A 21,947-nucleotide genomic window follows, 5' to 3' on the forward strand; every position below is an offset into this window, starting at 1 on the left:
CAGACCACAGTAATCCAATAAAGGGGGGGAAAAAACTATTACAGAATCTGTCGTCACTTGGAGAGAGAAAGTCTCAGCTGAGATATAACTCTTTACCATTTGAAAATAATTTGGACTTGGATTTGCCTGCGTTTGGCACAAACTGAAGTTGAGTTTGGTGGGACTGAAAAACATCTAAGACAGACTGAAGAATTTCAAGTATTTTTACTAATGAAGGAGCTGAACAATAGATAATTGTATCGCCTGCAGAAAAATCGAGCTGAAAAGAAACCTACATTTTTCACTTGGGTTCTTTTCTTTGTAGGGCTAAGTTACCAGGCCTGACACAGTGGAATTTGTTCACTCACTCAGCATTTTGATTTTGTGCCAAGAATCAGATAAGAGAAGGAAATTTTTTTTATACTGCAGTCACGTGAAAAAAGGCACTTCTTTCAGTTCTAACAGTTATGCATCAGGACATAATATAAAATGATGTAATCTTTAAAAATCTCTGAAATTATTTGAACAATTCAGATATCTACGCTTTGGTCTCATCTGCTGAAGTCTTGTTCAGATGCACTTAAACAATGCTGCAATGCTCCTTATAGAGAGAAGAGTTTTTTGCTGTCTGGTAACACTTCCAAACAAGTCATACTTCTTCAGTGTTTTTCTAATTGTTCTGTCATGAATTTTGACATTTAACATGCTCGCTGAGATATGTAGAGTCTTTGATGTAGCTCTTGGATTTTTTTTAAAATTTCTGTCACTTGTGCACAGAGATTCCTCCAGTTTCCTAGAATCTTTTAATGTTATGTAGAGAAACACTGAGGAACATTATTCTGAAATTGTTCAATTTGTAAACAGTTTTTTTTGCTGACTGGTGAACCTGTGCCTGTCTCTACTTTTTGTGAAGTGTAGTGTAGTTTTTCTAAGATGTTGCATTTGTACAACAAGCCACAGCCCTACAGTACATGCTTTGATAAGAAACTATTTAATTCATGATGTGGTTGTTTGTCCAGGTTATTGTGCTGAATATGATTCCTGTACTTTCTCCACTCATGTACAACTTTTTGAGATGTGTCACAGTCAGGGTATTTATTATTACCAATCTTTGGCTGAGCTATGCTTGGCTAACTTTTCACATAACTCTCAGCAACAAATTCTTCTGTACTCATAGTAAAAATCAATTCATTATACTGCCTGAAAACTTTATTTAAAAGAACTATATTACAGACGTACAAATATGGCACATTATGCAATGTAATGGAACGCAAAAAGTATTAACTCCTGATAGACACCATGACAGAAAATCAGACTGCAATGCAAAAAAATCAGTTGGACCTCTTAAAAATAAAGTGATAAAAATGTCATTTAATTTGTTCACTTACATAATGTGTGTATACAGTCACATCATAAATATTTTGCAGTATCTGGCACTGTCTGTGTGCCATATTTTTTTCTTTTTCAATTTATCAGTGTTTATTATCTAACGTAACAGTTCACTGAAGGTCATGATGGTGGTGGAAGATGTGAAATGAGGACATGTCTTTCTTTTTTGCCTCCTAATTCACTTTGAGTGAATTGAAGGTGTCCTCCTTTATTTAAGGCTGAAATCAAGTTGATATGGAAGACGAGGGGAACACATCTGTGCAGAAGGACAAAGAACAGGTAGAAAGATGAGTGAGAGGGGAAAAGGCTTCCAGGGAAAAGCAATGAATATTTTTTTTAAATAAGGCAGTAAATAAACCTGAGTGAAAGCAGTGTGAGTTTTTCAACATGCAGTTTGTTTTGTAAGCATAACTGATTTCATAGGTTCTGGGAAGTACCTTGTAATGCAGGTGGTGAACAAGGAGGTTTGAATGTGCTTCCTTGTGCTAAAGTATCCACATCAGTTGAGGACTGTTGAGTACTGCTCCATCTGAGAAGTAAGAGCGGGAAAAGTCTAGAATAGAATAAAGTGATTCTTGAATCTAAATGAAAACCAGGTGAGAAAAGGATGGTTTTTATTGATATCGATAATGAATAAGCGCAGAAATATACGTGTTTAAGTTTTCTGTTCATTACATGTGTTTTTTTGTGTCTATAACAAAAGCCAAAACAGGTGATTTGCTGTCAAATAAATACTAAACAAAAGCATGAGCATAAACACAAAGTAATTTTTTAATGATTGGGAAGTTCAGAGAGTACAGATTGTTTTAAGCTAAATGTTTTTTGTTTGGGTTTTTTTTTGTCTTGCAATGGAAACAATTATGTTGAATAAAGAAACTGCATCATCAGAGACACACATGAGGCCAGCACAGCTTAGCTTTGTATAAAGACTGAAAGCAGATAAAACAGCTAGCCTGGCTCCATCTAGTGACCAAAATTCACCTTCCAGCCCTGCTAAAACTCACTTTTCAAGACTACAATGTGTCACTTAAAAACATTTTAACTGATACACAACCAAACCCATTGGCTGCTTTTTATAAAGTTAGCATTACTTAGCATAACCCACATTATCTCTGACCACAATCAACAAACAACTTTACATAAACACAACTAAAACTGTCTTTCTGCTGTATAGTAGGCGTTTTCCCCATGTTCCACCTTTCTGTCGTTATGCTGTAACAAAAGCTATGTAGTGCTTTAAAATCTATATAAAATAGTTTGAATGTGCAGACATACTCTTTTACATCAATTCTACATATGTATAGAGAATGAGTAAAAGGGTATGTAATCACAAAGTGAGAGCTTCAGATTAATGCTTCTGTTTTAACTGAGCCTGTAGTCTGGACACAAGCAGATCAGAGCCACTGAGTCAAATAAAATCAATCAGTATGTTAATGCCGAGAAACATAATGGCAGACTGGTTCTTTACCTAAACATGGCAATGAGCAGGTTGATGAGCAGGATGTTGGTGACCAGGAGATATACGACTAGCAGAATCACTACCAGCCAATTAATATCCTGATTTCTACACGGCTCTTCAACGCTCTCAAAGTCATATTGTCTGAGCAGATTAGCTCCACTGTCACAAAATAAAGATAAAAGAAAAAAGGTTTTTAAAAAAGGAGTTAGAGTTATGATAACGGCTCAATTTCTAATTGCTGTGGTGAATTTTAAAAAGCTGTACTAAATTTTTTAACTGATTTCAATGTCATAAAAATGTTCTTATTTTCATGCAAATTGGACAAACACGAAGGCAAAGGGTGAAAACCATGTAGTCCCGGCCAAATTCATGTGACGGGTGGAACATTCTGAAACGCAAGCATAGTATCACTTAATCACTGTGGTAGCAGCACCACCTGGTGGCAAACAGTAAATTAACCTGTGACATTTGGTTGTTAATTGAGGAAATGTTTTGAATATAAGTATTAAGAAAATTATTTATCACACACAGACAAGACAGCCAAAAGTGCCTCCAAACAAATACAGTGCTGTAATAAATGTTGCAATCTTGCAGTGACAAACTATAAACTGTTTGTAGTGTTGTGGAAAGTTTTTCACGGACGATCCAGGATTAATATATCATCTTTATTTCTTGTCCAATAAATAACATGTGGATGGCAGTGAGGTCACATGTCTTCCACACATCCACGTTAACCACTGTATTAAAATGGCACTTTAGAGACATTGTCTTTCTACCATGAGCAATTAAATAAAAGATTTGAATTAGGTGCATATTATTGCATTCAGTTGTTCACTTGACATTTATACACATAAACATTATGGTGAATAAAGTTCTAAGTAAAATGTCTCTCTACACCAACCTGTTGGATCGCCTCACAAACAAGGGTGAATACCCAGAAGTACAAAACATACTCAGTAACAGCTGGACCTGAGGGGGGTGGAGGCTTGAAATCCACCAACAGGATGTAGGCGAAAAGCAAGAGAAACTTAATATCAGGGCATCCTCCTAGGATGGTGTCCTAAGGATTCTAGGTTAGCATGGGACCAGTCAGTGGTATCAGTTCCTTCGTTGTCCTACAGGAACTGCCTGCTTATACTCACCATATTACCCACTGCACCAATGCAACATCTGAGGTCTGTGCATCCCTCCATGGATATGCCTCCCTAGACCATCACTGACCCACCACCAAACTGGTCATCCTGAACAATGTTACAGGCAGCATAACATTCTCAACGGCTTCTCAAGACCCTTTTATGTCTGTCACATGTGCTCAGGGTTAACCTGATCTCATCTGTGAAAAAGCATGGAGCCAGCAGTGAAACAACCATCCTGGTATTCTATGGCAAATCCTAAGGTGGCACCAAGAGCACAGGGGTCACTGGAGGATGTCTGGGCCACCCTCATGAAGTTTGTGGTCGGCTGGATGTCATTTACAGCCCCCAAACAGCCTCAAATCATAATGTGTCTTGTCTTTGGAGAGCCCATGGAGGTGAATTCTGTGGACAGGTGTGCTTTATACACATACTGTGATTGACTGGTTATAATCTACACGCCATGCGTGCACACAGACAGCGTCTGACTGGATCAAATACTTACTTCAATCAAAAGACATGCACATCAGTTTATATCTTCTATGTTATTGTCTGTTTATTTCCATTAAAATGACATTACTGGAAAAATGAGTAACTTTTCATTTTTGAGGGAAATGAGCAAATTTATAAATTCAGCAGGGGGTCAAAATATTATCATTTTTATTTATTAAAAAATAAATAAAAATACCTATACCTATTAAAAATACCTATTATCAGGTGTCATATTCAAAGTTTTCAGAAGGAATTCAGGAGAAATATCTGTGGTTTAAAAAGATTTAACTTGCTTTGGCAGTTGAAAAAGTTTCAGCGCTGGATCTTTGTGTGAGATTAAGCATCTGTTTGACCAAAAGGATAACCCTGAAACAGGCTTACAGTTTTTATACTGTGACAATAACAAAGATTATTATGGCTATCTTTTTCCAGAGGCAACGTGGCAGTCCTGCTGTCTCCTTACGAATCCTCTCTCCATTCACGTCCACTTACTTCCTCAACTTCGCCTCGTATCTGCTCCCTCTTCTGTGAGAGACAGAAAAGAAAAACAACCCCTGCCTAGCCTTGATAATGTTAATATCCATTGTTCTTCTACTGATTCTAAGGTCTGGTTAAGGATATCTTGTTCAGACTCTCTGACCCAGAGACCAGCGTATGTGCAAGCTTGCAGCAGAAAAGGACCCTCAAGCGCTCTATGTCCACTCTTCAATATTTAACCCCACTCATACCGCCAGGTATGACTAACACAGGTCACCTATAAAAAAGACATGCTGCCACCACAAGTACATTATCTGTTTCTTCTAAAAAGTTCAGAATACCTTCATGGCTTCACTCCCTCCTTGGTCTGCTCTGATTGTTATCTGCTGCCATTTTTAAGGATAAACTCTGTTGTTCTGATGATGGTTGTGTAGATGCCATATTTTCCCTCTAGCAGTGCTGTAGTAGCTGATAGAGCAAGGTTCCATCTGGCACAGAGTGATAGAGGGTTTCCAGCTTGCCATAAGTTAGGTAGTCCACAATGTTCAAACCGTTCTCAGTGAAAAGCCGAACAAACTTGGGGCTTGTAATTGATCAGGGCATCTGTCATACTGTTTAATTGGAGGAAGGTAAGATCATGTTTTGAGACAGGTCAATATTTTTATGCCATATATGTTATTATTAGTTTTTCTTTCAGTGTAACATCTGTGTGGCATCATTTCCCTTCCTCACCCTCCACTGAATGTCGCCATCGAAGAGTTCACTCTTGGCAATGTCAACCCTGTTCCATGCTGATCACTATAAGGGTTGGGCTCAACTAATTCATGCTGCTTACTTGCTATAAAATACAAATGTGACAAAAATCAAAATAAGAATAAAAAGTTAATGTTGCTGTTATGTTGTAAAATTATGGTCTGCTTATATGTACCTCACACAAGTGTTTTCAGCAGGACAGTGTCAAAGTCATTTGGACTCTTGTGCTCTCCATGGTAGACTGTAATCAAACCTCTGTTCTGGTAAATTCTAAAAGCCTGGAGACAGAAGATGGGAAAAAGGAACAAGAATGTTGGACACACAACTGCAAGATGATAGGGACAAGATGTAGGAGACCAAGTACAGAAACTTTTTCTGAAAGTTTTTTTTTTTCAATGAAATATGTTTAATTTAGTTAAAATCAAATTAACTGCAATTCTGATAGGAGCCATTGTGCACACTTACTTCAAAGACCTTCACCTTATCTTCAACTTCATTGATGGTTAACCATTACACATTTGGTTAAAAAAACAGCCAAATTCTTTAGACGGATTAAGTTTAAACAGGTCTGTTTACTCTGCATTGTTAGTAAATGGCATGGGTTATGTAAGGTTAAAAATAGTGTGAACAAAACATTGGCAGCTTCACAGGTTTTAAACCACCAGAGAATAAAACTGGGGACTTTTGTGTTAAAGTACATTGTTTAGGGACTTTTTGTGAACTAGAATAGAAAGCTCTCAAAAGCTCAGACAGTTTGTCCTAGTTAAGTGTAACAAATGCAGATAAGGACTCCACCCAGTTATGTATCATTTCAATGTTTCTAAGAAACTTCCGAGAATTAAAAAAGACAGTAAAACTGCAGAATCAGTCACAAATAATTTTAATTGCCATTTATTAAGACCAGGAAAGCCACAGTTTTCTTCATGTTCATGCAGTACAGTACAGTATTAAGGGCATAAGCAATGTGTATCACTGACAAATAATTTGGTTCATCTAAGAAAGTAAGACACAAATCTTTCATATCTATGAACTTCATAAATGAAACAGCATGTTTTCTTTTTCCATTTTGTGGTTTTAGCTACCAGTGCATTTCAACTGCAGCAGTAGCTGCACTGATGGAGGCAAAAGTTTTATTTTACAAAAAAATCACCATATCCTTCAATCACCGCTTGGTAAACTAAACTAGGTGCATGTGCCAACATCAAGGCATATCGTAACATGTCACCAGATAATGACACATTCTTATAATGCTGGATTTCATAACCACCAGAAGTACACTGTAAATAGTGCAGGTGCATCCCTTTGTCACCCACATGTAGCTCTGGCATGGAACATGATTCAATTGGTCAGACCATTTGGCTTTGCAAAATGAAAACATGTCAGTGTCTTTGCTTAAAGTGAACATTGCATGCACGAGGTGCATTCATCATACAGACTCAAATCTGACAACAGGCAAAAGCTTGGTCACAGGTAGCCATAATCAAGAGAGATAAGATGGGAGCAGAAGTAGCCTTCACCTTAATAAGTTGTTTTTTTACACTTTTCGTGATTATGTCAAACACAAAGAACTACATTAGAAATCAGCAAGGTCAGTTTTAGTTAAATGGGAAAAGAACGCATGTGCTGAAGTGAGGTAACGGGTTGATCGGCAAAGTTGTTGATGACGTCCTCTTTCTATTTTAGCTCCAACTCCAGCCCAGTGCAAGACTGAGAAGTAGCAGGCTCAGGGAGAAGCAGGTTGTGGAGGCTGAGGCCTTGATGCTCTGAGTCCAGACTTGCTGTGCAGGCTGCAGGCTTCTGTAGACGTTTTTCATGATTTGTGATGTCCTGTCATTGAAGTGCAGTGTGGTGCTGAAGAGGTCAATCTGGTCATGAGACATATTTTGTTTCCAGTTAGCTGTATGAACCACTAACGGTGCATCTGTGCTTGCAACAGTGACAATTAGGATACACAAGGAAGAAATAAAATAAACCTACCAGATCTTTGCTGACTTTAATCGGGTCCTTAAAAACGGTCCAGACCACCGCCTCATAACAAGCGGGGGTCGTCAAGGATCCAAGGTAGCGGTAATACTTAGTGCGATCCACACCGACGAGCAGGTCGTCCAGGGAAAACCCGGCTGCAATGGAAACGTTCTGACCTGAGGACAGAAACAAGACCTACATGAAGGAACTATGGGTGACACAATTTAGAGTCAGAAACAGGAGAGGAGTTTTTCCACAAAAAAATGTCACCTTTTTCTGTGATGTTGGCCAAGTAAGAGGTCAAATTGCGCCAGCTTTCCGGCTGACCAGTTGAGTTGCCTGACATTACCTGGAATAAAAAGAAGGGGGTATTGCATTCCCCATCACAGACGAGGAAAGAGAATTCCCCCCCCAAAAAAAGAAATCGAGTGACGTCTCAATACCGAACAACACAGTAAGCATTATGTCATCTCGTGCGCTGCTTCTCTCACCTCGATAAAGAAACCAAGCGCTGCAAATCCGGTGGAGTCATTAAGGGCTAGACTTGTATTCCCATTGTAGGATGACTTCCTGTTTACAATATGCAGCTGCGAAAATGAAGTTTGCTTGTTTATTTTTGTTGTTTTTTTGGGGGTATTTTTGTTATTGTTATTTTTACAGATTTAAAATTAATATATCAAAGAAATACACCAGCATCACCAAAATAACTGGGGAAAAAAATATCTGTACCTCCATAGGATAGCGCTTTCCATCCACTGTATGCTCTGAGCCGGGGACAGAGGAGCCGTCGCCCCAGTGCAAGTGGAACTGCAGGCTGTCATATTGCTCGGACAGGTCCCCTCCTGAAATCTTAACTCCGCTCTTAAGGGTCACTTTGACTGGAAGAAGGTGGAAAAACAAAAACACGATAACGTTACACCTAACCTAAAATACTCAGGTGCAAAGCCAGTGCGTTTAATTGTAGAAAAGATGAGTGCGCTAAAATCCAAGTGAGACACAAAGGTTACAGAAACCCCATGACAACACACTTTTGTAGCCACTAAGTCATACTCCCGATGCTCACCTGTGTTGCCAGTATTTTTTATTGATGTCATTGATGAGGTGTCGTCATACTTCACAAAAGTGAATTCACTCAGGTTGTCGTTCGGTGTGGCAGATGCTGAGACGATGTCAATGGGTGACTGTCGGGTGCCGTTGCAATACTGGGGGACAATTGTTGACCAGGTTGTGTCATCTATTAGCAGAAAGAACACGTAAAGTCACCGGAGAGAGGTCACCCAGTGGGCAACATATAATAGATAATGGAGATATTGGGTACTTACTGCAGGATGGGAGGTGATAACACCAGGCTGGATGACAAAAAAAGAAGGGGGTGAAAAACAGAAGATTTAGATTCACATAAGCAGAAATTCAGTGTAACAGTAAATTCAAAATATCGGGGGGGGGGGGAGTACACACCTATTGATTGGGAGTGAGCGGCGGGTACGAGGGCGCACACAACAAGGGCAACAACTTTAAACCACTTCATCTGAAACGACCAAAAAGCCACATTGTTTGAAATCGCATATATTTAGAAAATAATAAATTCAATTAAATCAAAATAATCAGAAAAAAATGGACAGCACAGAAAAGAATAATTAATAATTAAGAATAATTAATTTATAATTAATTTATTAATAAAGTATTCTGATTCTGCATGAATGAATGAATTCATTGATTAACAGGTTACTATATGGAGTGACAAACTTACCTATATATAAACTTTGACGATTAAATTCTAAAAAATGAACTAATGTTATTTGAAGTGCTGCAGTTTGCTGTTAATAGAGGAAAGAATCCAACAAATGCAGGTTTCTGACTGTAGCCTAATGTTTCCTTTTGTCCACTTCACCTGAGCAGCACAGTGTCTTACCTTTGAAGAACCTGTGCCTCTGTTCAGCCTGTTGTCACAGGCAGCTCACCTCACCTGCCCTCTTTTTATTTCCTCAGTGCATCCTGCAGCTGGCCCGACACCGCCTCCATGTGACACGTGAGTAGGTCTTTATCTCACCGCAATAATTTCGAGGAAGTACGACGGAGTATTACGGCGACTTTAATAAAAAAAAAAAAAATATATATATATATATATATATATATATATATATATATATATATATATATATATATATATATATATATATGTCATTTTGGTTCTGTTCTTCCTATGTTTAGTGTTGTTCTGTTCTGCCGTCTACTCCTGTGTTAAGTCGACCTTTTGTGAGAATAAAGTCGAAATTTCGAGATTAAAGTCGTAATTTTATTTTGAGAAAAAAGTCGAGATGTATAGATTACACTCGTTATTTCAAGACAAACTGCCGAATTATGAAATCATACTTCAGAATCGGTTTTCGTAACAAGAATAGAAATATTTTTAGTATATTAACAAATTGTGGGTGTCATTATAAGGACGTTTAAAAGATGAAGAAAGATGCATTTTGGTCAGACGAAAAAAAAAAACCCCACACAACTTATGGTTATGATTACAGCCTCGTGCAATAAAGAGGATGCATGTTTTATAACAAGACGGCTGATCAGTATAAACAAGGCATTTTGTAAAGGGTATAGCAAACTTTTTTTCTTAAAATACATTTTTGACTTCAATGTCAAAATGATCACAATAATATTTTTTTCAAATACAGTCCAAAAGATTCAATAAGCTACATCATTATAACCAAGATTCTAACACAGGTAAACAGAAGTTTTCCCAATCGCTACTAATGAATGTTATCTTTTTTCAGGATACATAATACCTGATATTATCCAAAGACACGTCTGCTTACCTGTATCTTTTGCTCGTTTCTTCTCTTCTTTTCTCTTTTTTTCTAAACTGAGGACTTGATGGCTTCGATGTTTTCTCGTCCATCTTCCATCAGTAGTTTTGCACTTCAGTATCAACACCCAACCCCACAACATAAACGAACAGACTAATAGACAACACCTTGTATATATATATTTTTTTTTTGGGGGGGGGGGGGGATTTCACACAACTCAGGAAAAATAATTAATACATAACGGGTTTGAATGAAATGTGCACCATTTGGAAGCAGCCCGCCCGCTCCCCTTTCAACTGGTTGTGTGTGAGACTTCAGCAGCAGCAAGCAGGCGCACTGAGGGCCCTCGCGCTCACTTTTTGTGTATATGTGTGTGATAGAATGTAGAAAACACATCAGTGCAAATTCTACATCATAATGTCTTCAGTTTTTGCGTTTGTTTGTTGCCAGCATTAACGCGATTAAAATTTGTAACGCAATCTAGAGCGCAGAATTGACAAACTTTGGACAAAACTGCTCGAAATGCGTTGGCAGAGACGTTTCAGGGAGTCTGAGTCATTCTGCGCTCCAGATGGATTAATTGCGGTAACATATTTAATCGCGTTATTGGGATGATGGCGTTAACATTGACAGCCCTAGTTTGTTGGTTTGCTGGTTATGAAGTGCCGCTCCAGCCAGCCAGAGAATCCCCCGCCGCCCTGCCCTTTCCTCCTTGTGTGGCAAGCAGCAGTTCTGTTCTGTCTACTCCTGTGTTACGCGTTTCCTGATCTTTGTGTGTATGTGTTTCCAGTTTTATTGTGCACTTCGCAAATGGAGCTGGCATGATGTCAGGTCAGCATGGGTGGGAGCAACTTTTTTTTTGCCGATGCCATCCTGGACAACCGCCCATGTCGATCATTTCAAAAACCGCTTTGTGTGGATTCATGATTAATAAGAGGATTAAAGCAACTGATTGCTAAAACAACCTATGAGTGTTTCCCTCAGTAGAATTGTTCCTAGAAATCCAATAGCCAATTCCAGACAGTATGCTTTCCAGCATTCATGAGCATTTATGCTTCCCTATGTTGACCTGCATGAAATTTGATTTTTTTTTTTCTTCTTTTGCGTTTCTGTTGAAAGTTGAAAGGTGTGAATGCATGACAGGTGAGTCGAGGTGTCAACTTTTGTTTTTGAGTTTTGGAACTTCAATTACGGCATTTTTGTTTTAATTAAATGACAAACATTGCAACTAACCAGAGTGTGCTATCACCCATCCAATTCAGTAACAGGAAGACAGCAGCATCTGATTGAGAGTCGTTGCTGTCATTTAAATGGAATGTTTTTTCAGTTTTTCAAATTTCCTCAAACCAGTTTTTAGTGAACACATATGATGCTGATCTTTCCTGCATACTTGTAACCAGGAACCACAGTAGCCTACTGGTAATAGATTCATTCTTCTGCCAAGTCTAATCAAAGCCATTCAGTTCACTGTTATGCATTGCATTCAGAATTTCATAAATGCCCAGAACTTCTCAGTAAAAAATACTCTTCTTCTAAAACTGGATGAGGTTTAGAGGTTTTTAATGTTTTTATTTGGACACAGTTAATGATACTAAAGACAACATAATCTTCTCTGTTAATTTAGGTCAAAAAAAAAGAAAAAAACTGTTATGAAGTAGCATTGGATGTAGTAGTAACACACGCAGCTTCTCAGTTTTCTCCGGCGGGCAGCATTGATGAGGATGGCCTTAAAAGCTTCTCATGATGTGATCAACCCCACAGTCTGTAATGGTGGCCTATGGCATCAACCACTACTTATTATTGTAGTATCAGATCCTTTAAGCCCGCTAAGTTGTGAGATTTATTCTCCATGGATTGGGCTTGATTGGATGTGGGGGGAACTTGAAGGACAAATCAACAGGCTGAACTGCAATACAGTTTGCAGGTGTTATGTCAAAGTAACAATGGCATGAGCAGAACATTAAACAAACATCACCCTGCCGTTCCTAGGAGATTATTGACCTACCCTGCCTTGGGCATAATAGAAGCAAAACCTAATTCATCAGCTCAAGCCACCTTCTTCCATTGTTCAATTGTCCAGTGCAGGCACTCCCATCAGCAATGTAGGTTCTTTTGGTGATCTTACACATTGTTATGTATCCAACCAGCTTTTAATATCGATTCTGAATTATTACTACCCATATGAAGTATTGTGAATGGGTTAGCAACTCTGATATCATCTATGACGGTGATTCCAATAAATCCTGAAGCTACTGTTTTTTAGTTGTTTTTTTTTTTTTCGTACACCCAGTTTCTGGGCGTGTTTTGAGACATTTTGAGTGCTCACTGCCCATTTTCACGACATACAATGATGATGTGCCTTCTTTAAGCTTTTGTTGGATTAAGCATGTTCCAACCTGTGTTAGAAATTATGACTTGTTCTATTCATCGAAGGGAACAATGTTAGTTTGTAGTTTTGATACATCAAAATATCTGATGTAAACCTCTGTATTTTGTTGCCAAAGAATCCCGAGATCATATGTGTGTTGCTTATGAGTCAGTGTGTGCATGAGCGCATCCTTTTAAAGCTGCAACACTCAGCTGCCTCAATCAGAATCTCAGAATCTCAAGTGTTTCACAAATGTATTTATTGTAGTCCATTAACCACTTGAGTCGGGGGTCTGCTTACATTCAAAACTTTTTGTGCATACTAAAAATATCACACATTAAGTGTTTTCGGGATCCTTTGATTGCATGCATTACATTGTTTAGCTTTGTCTTTGCAAAGAGGTCAAACAATAATACAGTGCACCACATTCTGCATGACATTTTAGATTAAGAATAACCAGCAAAGAATCATTTATAGACACAAGTTATGGTCACAGATTATCTCTTTGTCAGAGTCCATATATCTTTCTGAAACATGCACAGAAGTTAACATGACTGAAGCACCTCTAACACTTGGTTTTTATCTGTTTGACTAAAAAAATACACAGGATATTGATGTGTCTTTAAGTGGTAATGTCTTCATGTAGCTTTCTCACAAGAAATCAGGAGGAAGCAAGAGAAAGGGGAATGCTAGAAATTTAGACTGTTTGGCTAAAATTTCAAAGTTAGGTATATTTTTTTAGCATAGCAATCAAAGAGGCTTCACCAAACAGAATTAAGTAAGTTATATGATATGTTTTTGTTTTGTTTTTTTAAAGTTAGATAAGGGTTAAATAATTTTCTAAAAGCTATACCAGACAATTGATTTGTCACTGTATGGTAAAGGTTGTGTCTTGAAGCAAATGCTACTACAAATGTCTGTTTACAAAGAAATAAAAATCACTTCTAATTAATTGATGTTACATGTAATGCATGTAATTTAATTATGTTCTGTGAAATTACAGACAAAATATTTCCTTAAGTAAGTTTGCAAGTATTATTTTTTACATTTTGGAACATGCTCACCCAGATTGTTCTCATTGTTCTCAAGGTTGGAATGCTAAGCTGATCGGTTTTACATTTTGATGACATCAAAAAAAAATCTTATGCAAGTTCAGTATTACTAATGCTTAATTTCATCTTGGGTTTTACCATAAAGGAAGTCTGTTTAAAAAAAAACTATGGGCTTGATTGAATAAAAGAAGACTATTGTCATTATTCCCCCAAATGAAAAAACAATGCAAAAGGGATACAGTTGGAAAATTCCTTCTTTGTACTGTTGAGTATATCCTGTATTAAAAGATTATAAGGAGACAAAACATAATACCACTAAACCTAATGTTTAGCCAGGTAAGCTTGGCACAGACAAGAGCCAAATCTGAACATTTTCCACTCCTATCTTTTGATCATTCATTGATTACACAAGTATATCACATCTCCAAATATAAAACAAACAACAGAACTGTTTTCAGATGGAATGGGCACTGTCAGTGCGTTAACAACGGTAATGAAAAACAAAACAGACAGAAGAGAGCATTATGGTCATTATCCTGTCTTCATCCACTCAGCTTGACTGGTCACGTCAGATGACCGCCCCTCCCTGAGTCTGGTTCTGTTGGAAGTTTCTTCCTGTGAAAAGGAACTTTTTTCTTCCCACTGTAGCCAAAGCTCTTGCTCATACCCACATAACAGACAGGTCTGGCCCAGATCTGGTGTCAAGCCGGCACTGCTGGCTGACTTCTGGCATGGTAAGTGGTATGTCATCCAGATATGGGCCAGACCTGGCACAGACGGCACTGTTTATGTGATGGCATGCCACATCTGGCCCAATTGTGGTTTGGTTTATGTGGCCCAGGCTCATAGAAAACAGGTCTGGCCCATATCCAGCGTCAAGCTGGCACTTCTGACTGACTGGTGTCATGGCAGGGTGTATGTAAACCAGATGTGGGCCACATGTGTGTAATTGGGTGAATGTGACATGTTGTATAGAGCACTTTGAGTAATCCGGGAGAGTAGAAAAGCGCTATATAAGAATCAGTCCATTCAGTGTCTGAACAGAGTTTCGTCATGTTACTTTTGCACTATTATGTTCTCGCACATCTTGTTATTGATTAAGGCTGACATCCGCAGCCAGAGCTGAAACTGTTCTGGGCCAGCACAGGACCACCAGTGTGTCTGCAACTGGCCTTGTGCTGGCCCATGTGTGGGCCACCTCTGGCAAACCAGATCTGGGCCACCAAAGGGCCGTCATTCTTTGCAGAATGTGGGCCATGTGTAATCACACTGTGTGGGCCATACCAATTTTGCTATGTGGGTGGGGGGGTCAATGATTGTTGTGGTTTCTCTTTTTTATTTGTATTATTGTAGGGTCTTTATCTTACAATATAAAGCATCTTGATGCAATCTGTTGTTTTAATTTGAGGCTTTTTAAATAAAACTGAATTGAATTGAACTGAACTGTTGCCCAGATTTGGTATTCACTCTTCCAACTTTACCAGTATTTGTCTAAGACACATCAGAAAAAAAGATTTAATATAAAACAAAATAAACACTGGACATAATAAGACTGGTGACATTATATAGTTCATAATGTTGGTTGAATGTGCTAAGTACTGGTCTTATTTGTTTTTCAGTCCTGGTAGAGTTGTGCTTTTGTCACACTTTTCTGGACAGATAAGACATGTCAGCGCAGTACTTAGCACTTAGTTCTCCCATGGTGCAAAAAGGAAACTAATAAGAAAACAGTGGATAGCAAATTTTGATACATCAAAAAATGCTCCAACACACCGAGGCTCTAAGGAAGGATACAAAAACAATTTCTCTGAGATGATAAATCTGTCTTTTCATAATCCTTTTTTTCTCTAATGCTTCCAGGGGATTTTCAACCAATTTCTTTCTTCACTTTTATCTCTTTTACTTTCTGGTTTTTCCTCTAACTCCATTAGCAGTCTCAGATGGAAATTTCCACCTTGTGGGAACACAAATTTGTTACTCAAACATCTTGTAATTTGATCAACCTATCACGCCTCTTAAAAGAGTGTGTCCATAGGTTACTATTTCAGCCCAGAGCTCTGGGAGCTATGGGAATTAGTCACAGCCACTATTATTTTCTCATGTTCAGATACACATTGTACTAAGAAACTTTGTTACGTACAATCCAAAATACTCATTCAAATTACTTTAATGGCAAATGGACTGTTTTTTATATGGCACCTTTTTATTCTACCTTTGAGTACTCTCCTGAAGCACTTGAGGCACTTTATACAACTTGTTCCATTCTTCCATTCACACCTGCTTATGCAAACACTTTTTTCTATGTGCTTACATAAGGGTACATAATGGGTTTTTTTTTTCACACATACTCCCTGGTTTTGTCTTTTTAATTAGTGTCAGCTGTGTTTTGCTTCTGGTTCTCATATGATTCACAGTGGACATAGATGGAAAGAGGAGTAAAAGAAGCCATCTATGTCCACTGTGAATGATAAAAACAAACCTCAAACAAGAAATACCTTGTTGACTGCTTGTCCTGAAAAGAGGTCCTTAAGTCCTTTTTCTTTTAGAAAACGTTTAGCTTAAAAACTTTTTTTAGCTTAACTTCATGAGAGACATCTGCTCCCTCGCAGTCCATGAAAAGTCTTGTGTATTCTTGTTAAGGGTATTCTCACGAGACACTAGCTCTAACACTTTACACATGTACATTTCAAATAAAGACATTTTAACACAAACTATATATATAGATGTATATAGATATATAGATATATGACATTATGTAATTTATTATAAATCAGCAGTGATGGGAATAACGACATTACAAGTAACGACGTTACTAACGGCGTTACTTTTTTCAGTAACGAGTAATCTAACTAATTACTATTCCTATCGTTACAACGCCGTTACAGTTACTAACAAGAAAACGCGGTCCATTACTATTTTTCAACAAACAGACGGTTGAAGCTGTGTTCAGCTTACCGCATCTTATATCAGTTGCACGGAAGTAGCTGACTACGTAAGTAATCTGGATGCTACAGCTTCAAGCAGCTGCGTGCTCCCGCAGATGGTAATCACGATCACTGTCTAGCACAACACCTGGAGCTAAGGGGGCAAAACAATCGCATGAGTGCTGCTGTTTGACTGAGGAGTATTTATAGTAGTCATGGTAAGCCAATCACATGACCACTTCAAGATGACAAAGCAACAAGGTGATTTATACCAGTTTTTAAATTGTGTTAATAGGCCACGTAAAACCAGAGTCATGATAAACAATATATACGCGGCGTTTTTTCCTCAATAGTTTCGTCACGTTTACTGACTAAAGACAGCGCTAGCAAGCACTCTCTGCTTATGAGCAAAAAACAAAACAAACAACAAAAAAAAAACAGGGGAAGTTTTAGGAATGACGGCGAGAGAGAGAGAGAAGGATAGAAGTCTTGTGTAGTTAGTGTGTAGTGTTTTGGATAGTTTTGTGTTGTTTGTCAGAACAATGAGGCAACTGCTGTCTCCAGGTAGAAAAAGGAGTGATACACCTGCTGCTGTCAGACCTGCAGGTATCAGGCTGTGATGTTCTCCTTTATAATGGACAGAAATTATTTTTTTGGAGTGGCACAAATAATTTGTGTGGCATCTTATTGAATGCAGAACAGCTGATTGTTCTGCAAATAGTTTGAAATGGTTATTTAAAAAATCAAGGTAAAAGGTAAATGAATGCAAATAACTTTGTTGTTTGCAAAGCTTGTGCATAGGATTTTAAAACTGACAATTTATATTTGCTTTTAAAGTTATGAAATATGATTCATTAAACATGTTTGTGGTTGTTACAGTAAAAAAAATATGTTTTTCTACTCTGATTTCATGTTTTTTGTCTGATTTTAGATCAATTGTGTTAATACAGTATGTCAAAATGAAAACATAACTGTAAATTCAGACACGTGAGGTTGTGCTGAAAAGGATGATACCAAACAAGGCAAAGTAAATAGTTTTTTATGGTAAAATGTGGAGGGAAAATCAAAAGTAGTTAAAAATGGCCAATCATACCCTGGACCCCAGAGGGTTAAACGTTTTTTTTTTTTAAAGTAACGCAATAGTTACTTTTCAAGTAATTAATTACTTTTAGAATATTGTAACTCAGTTACTAACTCAGTTACTTTTTTGAAGAAGTAACTAGAAACTATAATTAATTACTTTTTCAAAGTAACTTGCCCAACACTGTAAATCAGTCATCCACATCATGAAATCTACACAGAACATTTTTAACAGCATTTACAGTTGTAAAAAAGCAGTACATGGAGGTAAAACACTGTTTTACCTATAAAAGCCTTTTATATTAATTATAAGCAACTAAAACAAAAACTCAAAAAGACAAATATAAATCAAAATTTTAAGAGAGTTTTTTGCACAATAAAGGTAAACATGTTTCTTTTTAATGCTTGGAAAATGTTTAGATGTGTAAATGTCTGTACTACCTGAGGTTTGACCAGCTGCTCTCACTTTTCCACAAGGCACCAGGGAGCAATGCCCAACGCTACCACCTTGTTGAGGGAGACTGAAGATGCTGCAGCTGCATGATCTCGCACTGCCTGTCCAACACACCTGCTAACACCTTCTCGCAGACCTGTGGGTAAGATCCATGGATCTGGGGGAAACAAATAAGTGGTAAATGGCCTGGTTCTAATCTAATATTGCTTTTAAACTTTTCATGCTTTTTGGCTTTTTTTTAACTAACTTCTTCTTCTTTGTGCTTCCATAATTGTGCAAAAGCTGTGTAAAATGTAAATAAAAACAGAACAGTAATTTTACCATCATTTGCAAATTGCTTATCTCTATATTTGATATGTTGTCTATAAATGGGGTTATTTACATTTTGCACATTATCTTAGCTTTCTCTTTCCTCAGGCTGTAAATTATTTATTAAAGGTTTTGTTGCGTTTCCCTGAATTGGCTTAAAAATCAGACTAAATTCATTTTTTAAGTTGTAAGAATGTTTTTTATACTATTTTCACTAATATAAACAAACTAAAGCTGAATGTTATAATTTGTCATTAGAAATAGCAAAATTAACTTGATGATAAGGATGCTAAAACCAGAAGCAAAACAAATGGAGCAAAACAAATTACTGATCCCTGAGGGATAAATCAAAATACACAACAAACTGCAAGTCAGTTATCAGATAAAGAGACATGCTTATCTGTAAAAGAATTAAAAGCATACATTTAGACTAGTAAAAACCAAAAATATCCATAAAACATGTGTATATGCAACACGTTTTAACACCAATTTACCAATTCAGAAGCACAAAAACGACGTGTGCTTTTGTCTGCCACGCCCTGTCCTATATCTTATCCAATAAGCCTGTTTACTTAGCGTGAGGGTTCATTGCACTTCGAACATGTTTTGAAAAAACAACAATTGTGCCACCTGTACTTGGTACACTAGCCAGAGAGAAAATCGCAATTGTTCTACAAAATTCAGGACCAGACCCCTGGAAGTAATATAGTATACTTTATTAGAGCTTATACTCTAATCCATTAAGTAATCAACACTGCTTCAGTCTTGTTGTCTTGAGTGTGAGCAGGAAAACAGCTTTATTGGGGTTGCTTCGTGGCCGCTAATAGAGCCCCTTTTTTTCCAGTGGCCAGCGTGGGAGCAGATGCTCACATTGCTACATTTTAAGACTCACCTGGGGTCATGTTCAGCCTCACTTTGTTGCACTTAATTTAGTCAAGATTAAGTTATTTATAATATGGATAGGTGACCCAGTGCTTTTGTATTATTTCATCATGGTTTTTGACTGCTAGTGTTTTAGTTTATGTTTTATATTTCTAGTGCTCCAGTTCTTTTTGGTTTGTGATTTCTAGTTCTTAGGTTTTGGTTCCTCTGCTCCTCATGTTTGGTATAGGTTTATTTCTGTCTTCTTGTTTCCCAGTCAGTCGTATCTCATGTCACTCCTGTCACTTTATTCAGTGTTCCCTCTGTTCAGTATCAAGTCTGTGCCTCTGTGCATGTGTTTCCTGTTTTACTTTGAAAGTCTGTGACCTCCATCCATCCATTCGCTTCCGCTTATCCTTTTCAGGGTCACGGGGGGCGCTGGAGCCTATCCCAGCTGTCATAGGGCGAGAGGCGGGGTACGCCCTGGACAGGTCGCCAGTCTGTCGCAGGGCCAACACACAGGGACAGACAACCATTCGCACTCACATTCACTCGCACATTTACACCTAGTGGTAATTTGGATTATCCAATTAACCTATCCCCACAAGCTGCATGTCTTTGGACGGTGGGAGGAAGCCGGAGTACCCGGAGAGAACCCACGCAAACACGGGGAGAACATGCAAACTCCACACAGAAAGACCCCGGCCTGATGGTGGAATTGAACTCAGGACCTTCTTGCTGTGCGGCAACAGTGCTAACCACCGTGCCACCGTGCTGCCCAAGTCTGTGACCTATTTGAAATTATTCTGTTTTGCTTGTTCCCAGTCTTGTCTCATCTGATTAGTGTCAGCTGTGTTCCCTGTCTGTCTGTCTGCCATTTCCTCGTGTGTGTGTATATATAATGTGTTTTCCCCTCTGTTACTCGTTGGACAGTCTGCATTATCTCTGCATTTTCTCCTGTGAGTCTTCTCCGGTGTTTTGTCTGTGTTCCCTCCTCCATGTTTTCATGTCTAAGGCTCCTCGTTCACGGTTTTAAGGTTTTTGTAACATTTTTCCATGTTTCCCACATTCTTTAGTTTAGCTGCTCCCAATTTAGGTTTTGTTAGTTCCCTTTCTCAGTCTAAGTCAGCAGCACTCCACCCGCACTATACACAGTGCAGGTAGAACACTGCTTCCCCCTCCTGAGTCGGCTGACGGTTTGCCAGTCGGGCGGTGGAAGGAATACTTCGAGGACCTCCTTAATCCCACTGGCACGTCTTCCGTGCAGGAATCAGAGTCTGAGGACGAGGGGGATGACCCGCCAATCTCTGGGGGCGAGGTCACTGATGCAGTTAAACAACTCCTTGGTGGCAGAGCCCCTGGGGTGGACGAGGTACGCCCCGAGTTCCTGGAGGCTCTGGATGTTGTAGGGCTGTCCTGGCTGACACGCTTCTACAATGTTGCGTGGAGATCAGAGGCAGTACCCCTGGATTGGCAGACCGGGGTGGTGGTTCCCATCTTTAAGAAAGGGGACCGGAGGGTGTGTTCAAACTACAGGGGAATCACACTCCTCAGCCTCCCTGGGAAAGTCTATGCCAGGGTGCTGGAGAGGAGACTCCCCCCGTTAGGCGAACCTCGGCTACAGGAGGAACGATGCGGTTTTCGTCCTGGTTATGGAACCCTGGATCAGCTCTTCATCCTCTCAAGGATACTTGAGGGTGTATGGGAGTTTGCCCAACCAGTCTACATTTGTTTTGTGGACTTGGAGAAGGCATTCAACCCTGTCCCTTGGGGGGTCCTGTGGGGGGTGCTCCGGGAGTATGGGGTGTCTAACCCATTGCTACGGGTCATTCAGTCCCTATACAACCATTGCAAAAGCTTGGTCCACATAGCCAGCAATAAGTCGAACTCGTTCGTGGTGGGTGATGGGCTTTGGCTGCCCTTTGTCACTGATTCTGTTCATAATTTTTATGGACAGAATTTCTAGGCGTAGCCAAGTGGTGGAAAGCTTTCACTTGAGTGGTCTCAGGATCTCATCTCTACCTTTTGCAGATGATGTGGTTCTGTTGGCTTCATCATGTGATGGCCTCCAGCTTGCTTTGGAATGGTTCGCAGCCGAGTGTGAAGCGCTGGGTATGAGAATCAGCACCTCCAAATCTGAGGCCATGGTCCACAGCCAGAAAAGGGTGGAGTGCTCATTCCGGGTCAGGGCCGAGTTCCTCCCCTATAGAGGAGTTTGGGTTTCTCGCGGTCTTGATCACAGGTGATGGGAGAGAGCTGAGTATAAAAGCGAAGCTCTCAATTTGCTGGTTGATCTACGTCCCTACCCTCACCTATGGTCACGAGCTGTTTGTAGTGACCGAAGAACGAGACTGCGTATACAAGCGGCAGAAATGGGCTTCCTCCGAAGAGTGGCTGGCCTCTCCCTTAGAGATAGGGTGAAAGGTTCGGCCATCTGGGAGG

At 39.0% G+C, this 21,947-nt stretch overlaps 1 protein-coding gene across 1 annotated transcript; it reads right to left on the minus strand.

Moving 5' to 3' along the window:
- Positions 1-6,577: 6,577 nt before the first annotated feature.
- Positions 6,578-9,523, minus strand: LOC116315014 (carbonic anhydrase 4-like). The gene is made up of 9 exons (XM_031733169.2): positions 9,398-9,523; positions 9,106-9,175; positions 8,970-8,996; positions 8,711-8,881; positions 8,377-8,525; positions 8,139-8,234; positions 7,918-7,996; positions 7,660-7,823; positions 6,578-7,547 (listed from the first exon to the last, which is right to left on the minus strand). Exons 2-9 carry the CDS (start codon positions 9,173-9,175, stop codon positions 7,362-7,364), a joined length of 942 nt encoding a protein of 313 aa, XP_031589029.2. The 5' UTR covers positions 9,398-9,523; the 3' UTR covers positions 6,578-7,361.
- Between the last annotated feature and the right edge of the window lie 12,424 nt (positions 9,524-21,947).

This window comes from Oreochromis aureus, linkage group 8, assembly GCF_013358895.1.
Source record: "Oreochromis aureus strain Israel breed Guangdong linkage group 8, ZZ_aureus, whole genome shotgun sequence".
NCBI lineage: Eukaryota > Metazoa > Chordata > Actinopteri > Cichliformes > Cichlidae > Oreochromis > Oreochromis aureus.